Raw genomic sequence first — 11,822 nt, 5'->3', positions numbered from 1 at the left:
CTAGCGAACCAGTGCAAGTACTCATGAACCTGTCAAAACAGAATTTCAACCTATGACTAGGCAGGTTAACAAATGTGAACTTTTGTTTTTCTAGTTCTGAGTTTCTCAACTGATACTTACCAATGATTATGATTGCTTTTCAAAATAAAATTGCAGTGGCTTGCACAGCTTCATTATTTCTGTTCTTTCACATAGCTACCACTTTTGAGCAATAGGGACTGTGGGGTATTATGCTCCTGCAGTGAAACCCTGTATGGGTTTAAGACTGCTGTGTCAAGACTGCTTGGTGCAAGAGAGCAGGGAATTTTGATTTCAATCTCTTTCAGCATATTTTTCTGTTAATCCCTGGTTTTGCTACTAGAGTAGGTATTGTAGTGCTACACCATTTTCTGGGTTACCTTTCCTCTTCTGGGTATGCTGCTCTTCTGAAGAGACAGAAGAAAACTTCACAGGCTTTAGGATGCTGCATCACTGAAAAGCGCTAAATCATGCTGTGATAACCAGAGTGGGCTAGTGTTGCCAACCTGCACAAATCCAGGCGAAGAGGTTTACTTCTCACTGCATCTGCTTGAAATGGGATTGTTCTCCAGCTGAAATGGCTAAACACAGAAAACCTTCCAACAGATGAATCTGTGTTTCCCTGCAGCAGGTGTAGGCAACCCCATTCTTAGCAAATGAAGGGATCAGTAATGGAGCTACACAGACTGTGAACACTGTGGGAAGAAAAAAATCTAGCATCCTACTCCCAGTTGCAAGTGATCCACAAAAGAGAGATTTACTTAGTGCCCACGCTAGAATGCTAATTAAGGAGCATTGTTAAGGGCTAAATACTAGGCTGCGGCTTAGGTAGGTTTCCAGGAACAGAGGTGGAGAGCCTCGGAGAAAAGCAGGTAACTGGATAGTTTGGATTGTCATTCTGGTGTTAGATGTGTAGAGCATCTTCCAGAGATATGTGATAGTCTTCCCAACTGGTAGGACAGTAAATATAGAGCACGCATTTGAGGAAAGATTATTCAGAAAAGAATTCATTTGAGAAAGATTAATCCCCTTTGGGGAGAAAGGTGGTTATTTACGGGTTCCTGAAACAAGCCACCTTGGTAGCTCTGTGGCCTCTCTCAAGGGACTGGAGTCGTGTTTGATAATGCAGCTACAGCAAGGCAGGGGACAGTTATCAAGGGAGAGGAGGAAATCCTCCTCTCGGCAAGCTGGAAGGGATCAAGTTCACAATAAAGGAATCGGCTCCAAATGGGGCTATACCCTCCATTCCCAGGAAGCGTGGACTGGGTGTGTTAAAAGCAGAGCTTTCTCTTCCTGACAGCTTCTTACGGGGCTATGCTTTGCTTTCTTAATAAATGGTCCTGACGCAGCACACGCACTGCACAGCAGCAGGGAAATATCCCGTAAGTGTACTCCTAAAGAGAAAAGTTCAAGGAAGAGTGAAGCCAGCTCTGATTCGGTTATTTACCATCAATCAGACTGTTGCTTGGCAGGGAGTGGATGATTAGGAGCCTGAACGAGCTGAAAAGGGGCAGGAAGAGAAGTGGAGGCAGCATTCTTCCTATTTAAAGCTGCATCCCCTGAAAGGAGTGTTTGCAGACTGCGCTGGAGCTGGTGCTGAAAAAAAGAGGGCTCGCAGACTTTGTCCTGGAACTGATGCTGAAAGGCAGAAAGACTCCCCAGCTGGCTTCATGGTGCTAAAATAACCTTACGTTTCTGCACATTTTGCTGCCCGGGAGGATACATGCCTAATATCTAGGCGTGATGGCAATCTGGGTACAAATGAGAACTTTTTTCATCCTCGCTGCTTTATTGGGCCGATTTGTAACCATAAAGGCGCAAGAAGAGGACGACTATGACGGTGGTGAGTTTCTCCCTCTAAAAAAAAAAAAAAAAAAAAGACAATCATCCCCCCTTCTTTGTATGCGGTGCGCTTATTGTGCGGTTCGGCTAGTAGGTGGAACGGAAAACCTCTGGGATACGAGAGGAACAAGCCCTTGGCTTTTATACGCGGAGAAGGGGGCAGCGGGGTGTGCGCCGAGGGCTGCTGACCCGAAGGCAGCGGGCGGCTTTCCAAGCCGGGGTTTCGCGGCGCTCGCTGCGGGCGCAGGGCGGGGGGAAGGACCGACAGACCGCCCGGCCGACAGACAGACCGCCCGGCCGGCGCTGCCGCGGAGCGCTCGGGCTGAGCCCCGCTGCCCGGCGGGGCTGGAAGTTTGCAACAAAAGAAAGTGCCGGGGAGGGGGCTGAAGCCTGGCTGCGGGGCTGGAGGAGGGCGGCCGGGCCGGCCGAGCTGGGAGAAGGAAGGCGCAGGAGCCTCGCAGGGCGGAGTCGTTTGCGCTGAGCTACAGCTGCTTTCTCGCATTCTTTGTTTTAGAGAAACGCCGAAACGTGGATTTCCCCTTTGCCTGCCCCCCCCCCCCCCCTTTTCTTTTCCTCCTCCTTCCTTTCCTTCTCGGTCTCCTTCCCCCCGATTGCCGCTGGAGGGGCTGGCCGGCCGAGCCCCCGGGGCGGCTGCCGCGGCACGCCGCCTGCCCCCCGCCCCGCTCTCCCAGCCCCCGGGCCGGCTTAGCCGAGCGGCGGCGGCTCGCAGCAAGCTCTGGGAGGGCTGGCAAGCTGCGTACCTGACCCGCGTAACCTGAGCTTCTCAGGCTGCTTTATGTCCGGTTTTACTTAATATCATTTCGATGCCCGAGAGAGAGAGACCGATGGTCAGGAGAAGGCGCGGGGACCGTACTCTTTCATCAATCTGGATGGATGTCGCGCTGTAGGTTGGTTTCCTGAAATGTGAGAACGCTGCTTTTGGGACAGTAGGTAGCTATTGTACTCCTGGACATACTTCCTAGGCTTCTCACGTGTAACGCTGGCTTCTTTTCCAAATAGTGCCCAACAGAGGGACTAGCGCGTTGCCCTACGATAGTTTGCAATTATTTTGTTGCGTATTATCAAGAGTTTAGTTTTTCTTGTAACTAAACTTCTCTGGTAATACGCTGCATTGCACAAGTGAGGAGGAGTCAAAGCCTGGTGAATAAAACAGCGCAGTGATTCTGAAACTTTTCTTCTACAAAGCAAAATGAGCCTGTCCTGACTATGCACGGCTGTGGAAGAAGTCCCATAGAGGGGGCACTTTGTATAATCTTGGGAGCATAATTCGTATGCTTATCATAAAGGGAGGCATATATTATGCATTTTTCAGTTGCACAGAAAACACTTGTGAAAACATCGACTTCATTTTTTTGATATCCTTTTAGTAAAAATGATAGCTTTTTTGCTGTTAAAAAAAAAAAAAGGGCAAATTTTACATGAGATTTCTGTGGGGTTATTACGTGTCATTTACTAGTTTGCTGCTGTTATGGAAATTATGGGATGAGCCAGTAACGTAGGAACACCTTCTGTGATGTACTTCCTATCCGCTGATGGCTGAGGAAACAGAGAGGTACATGGTAAGTCAGAGAGCAAAATATATTGTAATAAATTAGTGACATCTGTTTGCACTTACTTCACTTATTCATCTTCCTGTTTGAGAATGTAATAGCTTTTGTCTACCATACATACAAGGAAGCTCCTTCTCCAATGTTCATTATATTAACCCCCCCAAAAAATCCTATTTGAGTGTGTTGTGAGAGATGGTGCACAGTGAGGAAGAAGGGGGAGTACATCCTACACAACGGTCTAGTTTAACTGCATAAACAAGAGGGTTCAGTTTTTATTTAGTTCCTGATTGAAGCCCAGAAATGCTGCAGAATGGGCAGCTTTTTACCCTTAGTTTGTCTTGGGTTTAGTACTTGTGCAGACGTCTAGCATCGGTGCACATTGTACCGCAGGTGATTTTTGTCCATACAGCTGCTTCCCTTTTCCCCATTCAGTTGGTCAAATGTGCCACTTGAAGATCGGTGTTATAGTCAACAGATATTGGAGGTATCTGGGGAAGCAAGGAAGGTACTTCAGGAAGCTTAGATTAGATAAAACTATCAGACTTTCAGAAAGTACTTAAAACAGAGTTTTACCAGTCATTTTTCATGCCAGTCCTAGAAAAAATGAGAAAGATTAAATACTGGTTGTCAACTCAACCACAGTGGAAGAAAGAAATAGCTTTTGCAGAATCATGTTACAGAATTTATCACGATAAGGGTGAGTGATATTAATAGATAAGTTGAATATAATAAAACAGGTAAAATGGTTTAAAAAACTTAATGAAAGGACTGTAATATTTCTTCAAACCAAACATACTGCTTAACAAGTCTTTTTTTTTTTTTTTTTTTGGCACTTGCCATTGCTGTGCTTTTAAGTAGTGCCAGTTTCTATATTAATTTTTTCTCTTGGAGCCATTGCAGATTGATCGGTTTTGCTCAAGAACACTTGGCTGGTAGTGCTATATAGTATGTACACTTAAAAAGCACATAAAAATGTGAAAAATAGATGCTTTCAAACCTAGTATGGCAAAATTGCTCATTTTGAGACTAGTTGTTTTAAACGTGCATATTTAAAAGTTATTTAGGAATAAAGTCAGCACTGCAAAATTCTAGAAAGACTGAAAGATCCTGGTTTTAATTTCTGTGTAGGGGCCCAGACTAGTTCAGAAATGCAGTAGGGCCAAAAAGTGCCCCGGAGATGGCTGAAATTATGTGCTGTTTAAGCACTGAATACTTGCAAGCCCTGAACTTTTGGTGTAGGGATTTCCACACACTGTATAATCTTTCCTCTTTCCTTAGGACTCAGAATAAAAGAAACTACTAGCAGAAGCTGTGCATGCTTCTGGGATCCTTTCCTATCCAGTTGTGAGTGTAAATAGGATTGCTTTCTTCAAAAAAGTTATTTAAGAAAACTAGAAACACACTTTCAGTGGAAAATATCTCAGTAAACTTGAATCAGAGATGAAATTGTGGGAATCACCTCCTTCAAGGGGATTTGTCTGTGCAAATTCCGCGTGGGCATGGCAGTGAGGTCTGTTGCCACCATCTCCCATATTTCTCACTGCAATCCTACACTTACCTTTAGGTTCTCATCGGTTTCTGCAACGCACGCTTGCCTGTGAATTTTGTAGTGATTTATCCTTCCCTGACCCTCTGTTGTGGTGTCAGCCCTACTTCAGCTGAGATCAATGTGAGCCCTGGTATTGATTTAAAAGTATCTAACTTGCCTTGTTCGACAGCGTGAGCAAGCAAACCCAAACAATGGTTGTTCCATTTGAATTCATGATTGCCGTGGTTTAACCCCAGGCGGCAACTGAGCCCCAGCAGCCGCTTGCTCACTCCCTGCCCGACCCTGCCCCCGGGTGGGATGGGGAAGAGAATCAGAAGGGTAAAAGTGAGAAAACCCGTGGGTTGAGCTAAAGACAGTTTAATAGGTAAAGCAAAAGCTGTGCACGCAAGCAAAGCAAAACAAGGAATTCATTCACCACTTCCCATGGGCAGGCAGGTGTTCAGCCATCTCCAGGAAAGCAGGGCTCCATCACACCTAACGGTTACTTGGGAAGACAAACACCATCACTCCAAACATCCCCCCTTCCTTCTTCTTCCCCCAGCTTTATATGCTGAGCATGATGTCATATGGTATGGGATATCGGTCTGGTCAGTTGGGGTCAGCTGTCCCAGCCGGGTCCCCTCCCAACTTCTTGTGCACCCCCGGCCTCCTCGCTGGTGGGGTGGGCTGAGAAGCAGAAGAGGCCTTGGCTCTGTGTGAGCACTGCTCAGCAATAAGGAAAACAGCCCTGTGGTATCAACACTGTTTTCAGCACAAATCCAAAACACAGCCACATACTAGCTACTATGAAGAAAATTAACTCTACCCCAGCCAAAACCAGCACAATGATTCTTTTTGCCTTCTTCAAATTCTTGAGGCCTTTGCCTTTGCCTGGAAACCGTGTGAAGGAGAGAGGAGAATGGACTGGCCTTAACAGAGACAGAAACAGCTCAGCTGGTTGAATGGGGGGCTATTAAAGATGTTCATTATCCCCTCACTGACATTAGAGATGTTATCTTCAGTGAGAAAAGAGGTTACTATATTGCACAGTCTCCTCACTGAGCAAGTGTTGGGAATATGATGGCAAGGGAAAGTCCACTGTAGCTGTGAGGAGGTAAGAGAATTATTGAGTATTCATGCCAGATGCTTCTTTGGGGTTTATGGGTCTTTCACCTTTGTAAAGAATCCTCAAAGCTCTTGAGGAGAATGATATGAAAAGAAACAACCCCAAACCAAACCCTCTCTTGCTAATTCTCACAATTTTAGTGAGGATCTTATGATACTTGATTCTTTTTTTCCCCCCACAGTTCCAGATCCCCAGATCATTCACTTACCTGTGTACCTCTACTTTCTAAAGGAGAAAGTGTGCATTTAGGTATCTAGGTTTGTGGGTTTAATCATAGCAAATAACTAAAAAATAGAAGTGATTATAGCTCTAAACAAGCAGAAAATGAGAATCCATTATTTATAAAAAAAAAAAGTTACAGTTCTTTGGGGACTGACTCATGACTTCTGAATATTTGTGGTTGGCTCCCCTGCCTGTAAAAGTGTGGGAAGGAGACTCTACAGAGAAATTTCCACAAAAAGAGCCCTCGAGAAGATTCTTCCTGCTCAGACTGAGTAAACTTTTGCTCAAAATTATGGAATATGTAAAATTGAGGGTCATGTTAAGCTAGCTGCATTAGCTTGTTTTTTTTAGAAAATACTTTGTGGTTGAAGAATTGCATGCTGTGGTTGTTAGTGCAGGCATTTTTTTTTTTGCCACAATATTTACAAATATAGATTATTGCCATAGAAACCAAATGGTCATTTCATGCTGTCATTCATGTTTTGGCATGCTCACGCTTCATTCTTGGTGAAGTCCTTTCATCTTTGCAATTTGTTTCGATATGATAACATTCTGTTGGGTTGATTTGTTCGTGTAAAACATTGCAGGATTGGTCCTGTTGAACAATAATGTATATTAACATAAAAATAAGCCTTTTTCAATATGTCAGTTCTTTAGAAGTTTTCAGAAAAAATGAATGTCCACCAAACCCCTCAACTGATTATAAATTTACCTAGCAAACCCCTGCTTAGGAACAGTATCTGGTGTTTAAGTAGTATTTACTCTTTCTATCTGGGTTAACTGGAAGTTATATGATTTTTCTGTGGGTAGAATTAGGACTGGTGAAGTCACCACATTACTTGGTTTTTGGTCTTTTGTGAGAAAAGAAACATAGGGATTCTTGTATGTATGTGTGGGGAAGCAGAAATTCTGAAGGAATTCATGAAACACTATGATCCTCTAAAAAACCCGAGCAGATGTTCATGGCCTGTGTGCAACTATTTTTCCATATACAGAGAAAGGCAACAAACTCAGTGCCAAAAAATTATGAAGTAATAATAAAAAATAGTTGAAATTCCAACTGGAGGCATGTGATCTATCCTTATATGTACACTGATTGTTTCACCCATGTTTGTCTTTGTGACCTTGCACATTTGTGTGTGTAAGGTCCTGGTGATATGAATTTTTTTCTCAAAAATTCTTCTTAGAAAGAATAAATCAAAGTGTCAATCCAATGGATTCTCAGTTAGGTCGGTGAAAAGAGACTGGGCTTGCACTTCAACTTATTTTTATAGACAAAAGAACCTATTCTTAATCTAATGCACAGGGCAAAACCAAGTATCCTTTAGTGTAAAATGAATAAATTAATCAGATTAACTTGGAATTTCAGTTTTTGACAAAGGCTTCTTGCAGTTTGAACTTTCAGAGGACGAGGAAAGATTGTTGCACTTGATGCCTGAAATCTCAGACTGCAACAGACCCACCTTGTTAAACTGCCCTTCGAAAGCCCTGGTGAGACTGTCAAGTGCAGAAGGTCAGGTATAATTTGATCTGGAATGTCTGTTGCAATAATTCAAAGCATAATGAGAAGGGAATGAGGAAAATATGTTTCTTTCAGTACTATAGTGCTCTTCAGTTATTTAAGAAATCAGGTGCTTTCAAGCTGGAGAAAAATGGCTTATAAGTCACATAACACTTTGAAGATGAGAAGTGCCTCAGAGGTGATATTGTGTTCTGTTTACATCTTTAATCAATACATTATGTGTGTACAAATTATACCTTTTCTCCACAGTTTTTGTCACAGATTACGTTCTATGATTTATGCTTTTCCTGACTGAAATTCTGAGAAATTTGAAGTTAGTGCTGTTGCTGAACTACCAGAAAGGGTGAAACAGTGATACTGTCTATAGGAAGCGACACAACAACTTGTTCATATAAATTCTTGTTTTATAGGTTGATTTATGGTTATGAAAACAGTAGTATGCAGGAAGCTTTGGATGCTGATAAGCCCTCAGTGCTGTGGTAATTAAAATATCCAAACCGTTACTCACAATTATCTTTTCTGAGTAAGCAACGTACATTTTTCATAGCCTGCTGTGCTGTCTTTTATTCTTGTAGTGAGAAACAATTCCATTATTCCACTATCCGACCCATGTTTGCTGCGGAAAGGTCATGTGTTATATAAGCACAAAGACTAGGAATGATTGTCAGAGGGCCAGCGGTGGGATGCTCTCTGTACAGGCAACCTCTATTCATGCAGACCCTTGGGATTCCATTTTTATCAGCTGCTGAAGATAGGTCTGGTCTTTGGAGAGCTGGTCTAAGGTTGTTCCTTGGCCATGCTGCTGCCAGCTGAAACTTGATTGGAGTTTTGGAGAATTTGTCTTTTTCTGCAGCACTGTGTAAATAGCACAGTTGGGAGCATGATATAATGGAGTTGTTTTTATACTGAAAAACTTCCCCGTTTTTTTGTGTCTTCACTAGTTGTCATTTATAGCCTTTGGACTATGTAATGGTAACACGGGAGGACTAAAGAATTAATTTGAATCTCTGTGCCCCTGTTCTTTGGATAATGTGGCTGAATAGAAACACAAGCAGCAGCTCCGATACTGCTGGCAGGAATTCAGAGTTTTGGACATGAACTCATTTAGAGTAGGAACAGAAGAGTAAACTGTCTTACTGAGGCCTGTTCCCTGCTGTGCAGTAGATGGCTGGCTGAGAAGGTCCATACAATATCTTCTCCAAATACTCTTCGGTCATGAAATGCTTGCCAGCATCCTTCAGCAAGCTGACCATCTGAAGGATTAAAGACACAATGACAGTGTAGTGCAGGAAGAGATTAAGGGAGATAAAAGGTATCATCATGACTCTGTCCTGGCCCAATTGCTCCAAGATTAATACTGCACATTAAAATGGTAACATAAATACAGGCTAAAAGCCAGGAAGAAACTGTTCCTCATTCAAGAACTGTCACCCGTCCCTGGATAGCTGTATTACTACAGGTAACCTCAGAGGTTATGCCGAGGATTTTGTTTAAAGCAGTCCTCTCTCTTCCAAGAAATCATAGAAGACCTTTATTGATATTTAATCACTTTCTAGTCTGAAGTCTCATGTGTCCTGTCCTGTTAAATGTCCCAGTAGATCAAGAAAAAATATTTAAGGAAAAAATGAAACTAGAAGCAGCAAACAGAAGCTGTGCTTGCTTGATTGCCTGTTTTCCACTAAGCTTTTCACAAATATTTTCTATACAGGGTTCTACCAAATCTTTTGATCTAATGAAAATGTGTTGTAATGCCATACTGATTGCTCTCCTATGATAATTATCTTTGTCTTGTTTTCTGTCTATCTTAAAGTGTGGGATATTTTTTCCCCTCAGCTGCAGTGCCTTAAGTTTTCCAAATACTGAACCTCACATGTTCAGTAGTTGGATAACAGCATCCCATGTCGTTGTTGAGAGAAATAATTGAAATCTTATTAGCAAGAGGAACTTCCTTTAGACTAGGAGACACTGGTTAGTTTTATTAGGCATAAGGATGATTTAGCCATCTTTAAGCCATCAGTGCTATTTTGGGCAAATCAAGTTACCCTGAATTATGAACATTCAGTTGACCCAGATTATGAATTATAATTATTGTTAACAAGTAACATAATCAATGAACACGTATCTTTTTTAAAGTAAAGTATGATCTACCTTTGGATTTCTCACTTTCATTAATGATGAGCTTCCTGGTTGGAAAGATGTCATTGAGTAGCTGGGTCATCTCGCTCTTCCTCTAAGACTCCTGCAGGTTTCCTGAAATTCCTCTTCCCATCAGAAGATGAGAATATACTTTAATCTTCACATGTGTCCCAGTCCCAATGGTAGTGATGCTTTCCACAAGAAGTTAAGGTCAAGAAAAGAGAGCATTCTCTGTGGTAGCTGTGACCAGGCCCATGGAAACCTGCCAACTAAATCAGCTGAAATGGAGATTAACCAGAGGGCCCCAGCTAGCAAAGCATGTTGTAGTTCTGGGGTTGTCCTGGCTTAACGTTGCCTAACAGCATGGCTGCTGATACCGACCTGGCTGAAGGTGTCTTTAGCTGTCAGGTATTATTTCTACAAGGAAAGGTCATTTATTACAGTCCTGGAAAATTCATGATTTATTCATCAGGAAGTTTGAAAATCTATTAGACTTCAGGTCTTTGGAGATATGAACAGATCTTTCCAAAGTATTTTAGGGGTCAGACTTGCAGATGGCACTGCACCATCTCTGTGTCTCCTAAGGGAGAACTTTAGCATCATTCATTGTGTGTACTGTTGAATTATAATTTACATGGCTGTTGTTATAGGGGAAAGACATTGCAGGGTTCCCCCACCAATGATTTTAAAAGGCAATTGTTTGATGGCTTTATGCTGCGTTGATGTAAAAGCATTTGACTGCTAGTAAAGCATTTGGTTCCCTGTCTTATGAAATCTTAAAGTTAGTATTGTCTTGAATGTTGCTGTTGTGAGTGGTGGGAAAATTAAAGATAGATATGTGATTAAGAGTAATGTATCTTTACTGTGGATGAAATCTCATGGTTTCACAGATGGTCTTCTGTAATCTAGATCAGGAAAGAAACAGGATGTTAATGAAACTTACAGATGATAATGAGGAATGAAATACTTGCCATCTGCAAAAATATGGGTAAAACATACAAAGAGGGGAGTTATCTCAGAAAAGTGTAGGCTGGAGTGATGATAACAACAACAGAGTTTGCATTGTGCTCTGGGATCAGAGGGAGCTAAAACTAAGGATGCTATTCTTTGTCACATAGTAGGACTTGGTAAAGAAAAATATAGTTCTCATGATCCATTAGGCAGAAAAGCATAAGGAAAAGAATGAGAGGCTTTTGTTCATCCTTCAGTGATCAAGTCCAACGTTGGCCTAAGTGGTAATTTGTGGGGGGAAAAAAAAAGATGGTAAAATGGAAATTTAGGGGACCTGGACTTGAATAGGACAGATATTCAGAGGATTGAATCTCTTTTATTCAAGGTTTTTGCTGTGTGCACACCTGTTAGACTGAATAATCCTCAGTGTGTCCAAAGCTCTGAGAAAGGATGACAAAGGGAAGCAGAAGAGGCAGAAACTTCCAGAGAGACATCGTTTGCGAGGTGGGGCTCGTACCTCTCGAGGAGCCCTTGGCTTTGTGTGACTGAGGCATTATTGCCCTATCAATGACTTCAGGCCATGGAAAAGGAGTGGAAATAGTTTGCATTTTCCACTCCTTCAGAGGCATAGACAGAAAATAGTATCCCTTTTCCTCTGTATTAATTTTCCATTGAAAGAGTGGCTTCTTTTATTACAAAAAACCCCCTCAAACCAACACACCTTAGTGCATGCATTGAAAATCTATTGGTTTCTAAAAGAAAAGGTAATCAGCTTCTTAGCTTCATGATGCAGTTAAAGAACCTCTAATGCTGAAGGTGTATATTCTTTAACTCAGGCAGAACATGGAAGAGCTTTTCACATGCTATATATCAGCCTTGACAGTGTTTATTTAGGCATGTGAGGCA

The 11,822-nt window shown here is 42.2% G+C and overlaps 1 protein-coding gene across 2 annotated transcripts in view; it reads left to right on the top strand.

Annotated features, from left to right (window-relative positions):
• Positions 1-1,273: 1,273 nt before the first annotated feature.
• The window catches only part of COL5A2 (collagen type V alpha 2 chain), a 113,945-nt gene continuing 103,396 nt past the window's right edge, over positions 1,274-11,822 (top strand). Inside the window, exon 1 of one of the 2 annotated variants that reach the window (XM_030018244.2) lies at positions 1,274-1,861. In XM_030018244.2, the coding sequence (XP_029874104.1) occupies positions 1,762-1,861 (100 nt within the window). In that variant the 5' untranslated portion in view covers positions 1,274-1,761. The remainder of the gene's footprint in view (positions 1,862-11,822) is intronic. The other variant, XM_030018245.2, reaches the window with a different exon arrangement.

The sequence above is a fragment of the Aquila chrysaetos genome, chromosome 6 (assembly GCF_900496995.4).
Source record: "Aquila chrysaetos chrysaetos chromosome 6, bAquChr1.4, whole genome shotgun sequence".
Taxonomy (NCBI): domain Eukaryota; kingdom Metazoa; phylum Chordata; class Aves; order Accipitriformes; family Accipitridae; genus Aquila; species Aquila chrysaetos.
Note: the sequence above shows the minus strand (reverse complement) of the source record. Positions and strands in the feature narration are given on the sequence as shown.